Consider the following 7,618-nt stretch of genomic DNA (forward strand, 5'->3'; position numbering starts at 1 on the left):
CACACACACACACACACACACACACACACACTTAGGAAGAGAAATGTTGTTCAGACCGGTTAAGGAACTATTGGGTTGTCAGAAAAGTCATGACGTAGTTTTTCTACGTTTTTAGTTGCAAAAATGCGTCATGGCTTTTCCGACAACCCAATAGAATGATAATTCAGAGCTTGACAATTATACATTCATGATGCATTCACTCAAGAACCACCTACTGTGTGCCTTTGATGTGCTGGCACCATGCTAAGTACATTTGTTAAATTCAGTGGCTCCCATAGCATAGTAGCCTAGACACAGAGAACATTCCTGCCATCCTGAGGGCCAGTTTATGAAACATTACAAATTGACTAAGGCATCTCACCCACATTTGGTCTGTCAGAGCTTCTAAAAGAAGTCAAGGTTTCACTGCTTTCAACACTCCCCACCAAAAGATTCTTAGAAGCTGAAGGGCATTTGGGAGATCCAGCTTCCCACCCAGTGAAACCTTCTCAACAGTCAGCCACCTTTCCCCAAACTCTCCCAGTACAGAGAGGGGACCTGGTGCTGCGCTGAAACCTGCGCTCCTGAAACCTTCACCCCTTGGCCATGTGCCTGTACTTGGAGCATCACAGAATATTATAGGCCTTCAGGGACCGAAACACAACTATGGACCTAAATTTGCTCTTCCGTCCAAAATTCCTTTGAGAAAAAATGTGCACGAACCAGCAGCATATGAAAGTGCCCGATTCCCCTCACCTCCTATTAGAATAAGACAGGAGGTTAAAAAAATTGCTACCAAAAACTCATAGTCACACAGGAAGACAAGATTACTTATTGATTAAGACTGTGGGCTCTGGTGGTGGGTGGTCCAGGTTCAGTTCTTGGCTTTGTCAATCGCAAACTATGTCACCTGAGGTCAGTTACTTAACATTACTACACATCAGTTTTCTCATCTGTTCAGTGGGCTCACAACAGCACTCAACTCCTATGACTGCTGTGAGATTAAATGAGATGAGGTACAGAAACCTGAACAAATGCCTGATACATACAGAGCACCCAACCAATGGTAGCTAGTGTCAAAGTACTTTTTATTTTGTAGCACCCTTATGCATGCATTATTTTATTTGATTTCCACAGCAATTTTACATATGAATATTATTAAGCCTGTTGTATAGAGGAGGAAAGTGTTTAAGTGACTTAATTGAAGTCATGCAGATAGCAAGCGTCTCGACTTAGATAAGAAATTACATTTCCTGAGTCCAACTGGGCAAATGGAACTCAAAGGAAACCACTAACTAATATTCTACATAGGGCTTGATCTCTGGGGCAGAATCTCCCTGGATGCGATAGGCTATAGTCTGATGAAAACACTTGGCCAGAGCAATATTTTGAAATTCATTTCCATGATGATTGGTATTCTGCAAATAGTACTGAGAAAAGATGAACTGCTCTAGTAAATAAAAGATGATGGGCCTGCCTTGTTGGCTAACAAATACAAGTCTTTGCACAGCAGCAGCCAATTCCCTCAAGGATTCTCAAAGATTAGATCATTGTGGTTTTTAATTACTCAATTTGTCCCAGAGCAATAACTTTGTGCTTCATAACTTTGTCTCCAATATCATAAGAGGCCTGACAATTAGGTTCACAAACATGTTGCAATCCTTTTTTGATACCAGAAGGATTATTCATTATGAATTTGTACCAACCAGACAAACAGTTAACCAAGTTTACTATTTGGAAGTGCTGAAAAGGCTACGTGAAAAAGTTAGACGACCTGAACTTTTCGCCAACAATTCATGGTTCTTGCATCACAACAATGCACCAGCTCACATGGTTCTATCTGTGAGGGAGTTTTTAGCCAGTAAACAAATAACTGTATTGGAACACTCTCCCTATTTACCTGATCTGCCCCCCCAATGACTTCTTTCTTTACCCGAAGATAAAGGAAATATTGAAAGGAAGACATTTTGACGACATTCAGGTCATCAAGGGTAATACGATGACATATCTGACGGCCATTGCAGAAAGAGTTTTAGAATTGCTTTGAAGGGTGAACGAGGTGCTGGCGTCAGTGCATAGCTTCCCAAGGGGAGTACTTCAAAGGTGACCATACTGATATTCAGCAATGAGGTATGTAGCACTTTTTCTAGGATGAGTTTGTGAACTTAATTGTCTGACCTCGTATGCAGACTTTGTGGTCTGGATTAATGATTTCTAAGGTGTTTCTCAACATGGGAGACTATAAAATGCCTTGTAAAACTTTAGGAGAGGAATTCTTCTAAGAAACCATGTTTAGTTAGCAACTCCCTGACCATTTATTTCCTCATCGTTGGATAATTTTTACTTGATAACATCCATTTTTTTCCCCACAGGAATTAGATCCATTCCTCATTCAAAAATTTAAATAAGTCTTTGCAATAATACATAAACAATTATAAAATATTTCCAGACTCTGAAACTAGATTTCACATTGGTAGCTTGATGAGGGCAAAACTGCAAAATAGTATAAAACACTAATAATGATGTAAAAGTAATTCAAAAGGAAATTAATCAGATTGAATACAAAATAGCTTTTAGTGTGCTAGCTTGAATTCTAGCCCTTGATGAAAACCTCTCATGGCGATGTGGTGGACAGTTCATACAGGGCCCTGGAAGGGGGCTTTTAAGCTGGTCAGGAGCTCTGAGGGTTGAAGGCCCTGTTTTTCCATTATGTCGAATACCTTAAAACCTGGGGATTTTTGCTTCCTTGCTTTCATTTTATCACAAGTATTGCTCTTAAACTTTATCAACCATGATTTGGATTCTTGAAAAATTTTGAAGTTGTTGGATCTGTTGTCTCAGGCTCACAAAAAGAAAACCAAGGAAGTGAAGGCAAAGAAGGGCTAGCCAGGGGAGAGAGAAGAAATGCGGAAGATTTAGAGAGTAGAGGGCACCCGGACGGTCTGCATAGTCCTCCTATAGGGAAGAAAGCATTTGGTGAGGAATGGTGTTGGGTAAGACATTTCTCTGCGGCAGCGCCTAGGGAGCATCACTGGCCCAAACAGCTGATTTACTGCCTAAGGCAGAGGTGGAGAAGCGATGAGAGGGAATAGGTCTGTGGGATCCAAAGGGGAGGTAGTCAGAGGTATGTTGTGATAGGATAGGAAATTCACAAATTGGGCGCTAAACCAAGATTTAACGTTTTCTGACTGCCCTCTCTGCTGTAAAAAATAATAGAAGTAAATACATTTGGGAGGATTTTTAGTTTAACATCAGTACTTCTCTTGAGAGCGTAAATACAGCTAGTGAGGAATGTAAGTGTGATTCTTGTCCTAAAAGAGTTAGCTTAGTCATTCAGAGTCATTCAGGGTCACCTGCTTTGGGTTGCCTGGGGGGGGGGGGCACTCATTTCATTCTCTGGGCTTTGCAAGAAGCCAGGCTGGTAAGTGGCTCCTGCTATCAGTGTGAGCTCAGTCAAACTGGACTCATATCCACTGGGTTACTGCAAAGGACTCCTGCTTTGCATTCAAAATGCAGATAAAAGTTTTCAGACATTGGCCCCTGCCACGTACACAGACAATTAAAGGCTGACTTTAATCACATGGTTATTTTTAGTTATTGGGAACACAGACTTACTCTCTTGAGAAAGCATCGTGCCAGAAGTTCTGGGTTTTCAGTGCACTTTTCCAATTCTTTTAGAAAAGTCCTAGGGAAAGGAAAGTATGCTTTGATTTTTATACACATGGGCTTACAATTCCTTTTAAGCAAAATCATATGAGGTTTTAAGCTATGCCTAGAAAAATGTTGTTTTCCAGGCTTTATTGCTCTTGATTCATCTTCAGCACATTGACTTGGAAGAAAAAAATGTATTTTGTCACATTACTAGGATGCTCTGAAAGCACCCACAACTGCTCTGTTGGTTCTAAGCACTAGCTATAGACAGAATAGATACACCCAGGCTCCCTAATACAAGACAATAATGTTAATAAGAATTACTGCTCTTGCCACTGCTACTACCACTAATCACTGAGCGCTTACTAGAAGCCAGGCATGAGCTAAGTGCTTTGCAAACAATATCTCATTGAATCCTCCACCAAACCTTGCAAGATAGGGTTTCATGGATGTGAAATCTGAGGTTCAAAGAGGTTGCATAGTTTCTTCAGGAAAAGTAGAAGAAATGAGTTTTTTATTTCAGTTTTGACAACAGACCAAGAGAGATGACATGTGGTTAGGATACAGCTGTGGTTCTTTTCCTTTCCATCAGTTAGATGTGTGATTTTGAGGTCATAGTGAATAAAGTGCATAAGCAAGCCATGGTTTCCTCATCAATAAAATGCAAGGGTTGGAAGAGGGGTTCCAAAGTTCCTTCCACCTCTAATTCTCTGGAATGCAGCACTTAAGCAGCCCTGGGCTAAAAGGACCACTTGTTGAACCAGTTAGCATTTTTTAACACCCTAGTTCCCAGCTCTACCCTATAATAGGCATGCAAATGCGTGTCTTGGTCATCTTTGTATTCCCAATGCTGAACACTGTGCCTGAAACCTAACAGGTGTTCAGTAAGTGCTGCTGTAGAAATAGGTAAATAAGCAAAAGAACACACAAATGAATACAACACTGATGCCTGGCCCCTAGCACACACTTCATTAATGTCCTTTCCCATCTTCCTTAGGGATCTTGTGGCACTTCTCCCCTCCTTCTCATCCCACCCCACCCCAACCCACTGACCCTGGGCTACTTGCGTAAGCCTGAAAATGTCCAAACACTTTCATCTCCAAACTCCATCAGTTTGGTTTCCATCCGTCTCTTACTTGCCATTTTTCCCGATAATTGGAATTATTATATATACCTGTTGTGAAATTCATAAAGTTCTTTAATATTCCCAAAGAGAAAGTCCTTGTTATTTTGAAGAACATCTGGAATCAGGTGCTTCAGCCAAATAAAATCCATTGGAGTGATGTATCCCTGCAGAGGTGGACACAAGGTAGGTTTTACAGATAGGAGCATATAAGAGATTATCTGAATTACTAGCTGCTCCAGGGAATAAAATTTTAATAAAAATAATTGGGGAATATGGCACACATGTTCCCTGAAAGCCATTCCATCAAACACTTTCTCCTGATATTATTTTCCTTTTGTATCCATCTTCAGAAGGAGATGGTTTGTTGGCAATGATAATAAAATGGCATTTTTATAGAAAGAATATCCATTTAAAATGTTTTTACACGAGTCAAGTGTGAAAGGAAAAAATTTACCCATCATGTTATGACCTGACACAATTACTATTAATATTTTATTATATTAACTTCATGACTTTTTAAAAGCTTGTTTTATATGGTTATAATCACAGTACATATATATTTAATTTGTATTGTTTTGCAATATACTTTCTAGAGTAAATTTCTACATATATTGCTTTTAATTTAATCTTTTAAGCATTTTCCAATGTTGTTACGTATTATTCAAAATAATTATTTTGTAAGAGTTGAACAAGATTTTATTTAGCATGTATATCAAACTTAATTAACCATTCCCTTTTTAACTGGATATTCGGTTTTCTTCTGATATTTTATAGTTTAATAAAAAACTATTATAATTTTGTACATATAGTTTATGCCTCATGTTTCCCCTTAGGAAAATAGAGAAAATACACCTTTTCACTCTTAAGCAAATAGTGCTCCTTAAAACAATGAGAAACAATTCTCCCTTATTAAATTATCAAAAACATTTCAATTATCATATCCATTGTTGGCAAGCATATGGTGAACCTAGTTGGGCATTGCTAGAATCAGTGTGCATTGGCACAATCCTTTGGAAGTTATTTAGTTAACATGGATCAATAGTCATAAGAATGTTCTTATTCCTAGTGGAAAGACACTTGTGATATTATATGACCTGAAACCCTGGGAGGAATTCTGGAGACATATGGCAACTATTTTGAATCTCTTTGTGCAACAAAACTTCTTCAGTTTGAATACATGCTTAAGGCTCCCCTCCATTCTACTTACATCAATTATGCTCTTAATCTGTTTTATATAAATCTCTTCAGTCTCAAGCAAGTCGTGTATAATGCGCCTGAATCACAGCAGCAGGTGGGAAGATGAAAGAGAGAGAGACAGAGGGAGGGGAGAACAGTTTTTGAGAATTCTTTTAGGCATGATGCTCATCAACAGTTCCCCTTAGTGGCTTATCTACTTAGGCTGTGGTCAGTTCATTCTGTTCTATTGAACACCTGAGGCCAAACCACACTCTAATCACAGTGACATAAAAAGAAATGGCAGTTAGAGGACTCAAAATCCATTTGTGTAGCCAGTGAATGACTTATCCTCTGGTGGGCCATGCTGTGGGATTCAAGAGGGCAGACGTTGGAGTCAAAATTACCTAGTTTGGATCCTTGGTCAGGAAGGTCTGTCTGTCTGACCCCCACATTGCACATGTAGATTACTTCCCCCAGCTTTCTGCTGTTTCATTGCTCACATGGATCTTTGACCCACATGGATAGATTTTGTTGTGCACAGAGTTAGACAGGTCAACGTTGCTCAAGCAATAGTTCGCCTTAATCAGCAGTGTCAGGATGCTGATTGTAACCACTTTGAGCAACTCTTCTGATTGGAGAAATCAAATGTGACTTGTATTCTTTTGTTATCGGTATATATTGAGTATTATAATTTTAATAGCTTTTATCCTTTCTTAAAATGTGTATACATTTTTTTGGCACCCTCTGTATATGTAAAACTGTATATGCTTAGAAAATTCATGCAAAGAAACTTAAGACATTGTTAATAGTGATTGCATTTGGAGAGAGGTACTAAAAGCTAGAAAATAGGGAAGGAGAATTTCTATATTTTACTCTATACCCTTTGATTAAGAAAAACTTTAAACATTTACCACTTTTACAATTTAAAAAATGGTTTACATGACACCTTAACATGAACGTTACGGGAGGTTAATAACATATAAACTCCATTTGAGAGTTATAAATAAATCCTACAACTTACATATTTTATAGCTTGGCAATTATTCTTTCTTAATATGACAATTTTTGTATAAAATTATTGTTTGACAAGACTGATAAAAGATAGCCACTGACAGAGGATACAATTTCAAGAAAGATAACGACTACCAAAAAGTTACTTTAAGATCATACCTAGCGAAGAGAGTCACTGAGTAAGAGGTTTCTTTGTTTTTTTATAATCATCCTGAAAATGATGACAGTGCTATGTCAGAAGGAAATATAGGCCTTGATACCAATCTATTTCTATCAGTCATGACATCAAGTAGGAACACAGCGACAGGTAAGCATTGATAGGAAACCAGAGGAAAGCAGCTTCTTATGCCCTCATGAAGCATTGGGCTTAAGCAACTTGGCAAGTCTGTTTAAGGCTGAATTGATGATTAAATGAAGTCTGAAGGCAGAAAGGTGGTGGGCAGAAATCAATTTTATTATCTAAAGGTTATGTAAGAACTTAGACACTGTTAGGAGTTTTTAAGAATCTGAAAATATTCACAACTTAGAAGAAGAAAAAATATTTCTTGTCAGGTCATGTCCCAGTTTATAGTTTTGGAAAATGGTCTACAGATCTCATCCAACTGCTTCATTTTACTTGTTCAACTGCAAAGACTGCAACGGATAAAACTCCAACAATAGGAAGTTCCCTGAACA

The 7,618-nt window shown here is 38.4% G+C and overlaps 1 protein-coding gene across 1 annotated transcript in view; it reads right to left on the reverse strand.

Annotated features, from left to right (window-relative positions):
• The window catches only part of MCF2L2 (MCF.2 cell line derived transforming sequence-like 2), a 170,510-nt gene that overhangs the window by 44,029 nt on the left and 118,863 nt on the right, over positions 1 to 7,618 (reverse strand). Inside the window, exons 14-16 of the mRNA XM_019667780.1 lie at positions 5,964 to 6,030; positions 4,805 to 4,920; positions 3,595 to 3,664 (exon numbers count right to left, since the gene is read on the reverse strand). Of these exons, the coding sequence (XP_019523325.1) occupies positions 3,595 to 3,664; positions 4,805 to 4,920; positions 5,964 to 6,030 (253 nt within the window). The remainder of the gene's footprint in view (positions 1 to 3,594; positions 3,665 to 4,804; positions 4,921 to 5,963; positions 6,031 to 7,618) is intronic.

The sequence above is a fragment of the Hipposideros armiger genome, unplaced genomic scaffold (assembly GCF_001890085.2).
Source record: "Hipposideros armiger isolate ML-2016 unplaced genomic scaffold, ASM189008v1 scaffold_14, whole genome shotgun sequence".
Taxonomy (NCBI): domain Eukaryota; kingdom Metazoa; phylum Chordata; class Mammalia; order Chiroptera; family Hipposideridae; genus Hipposideros; species Hipposideros armiger.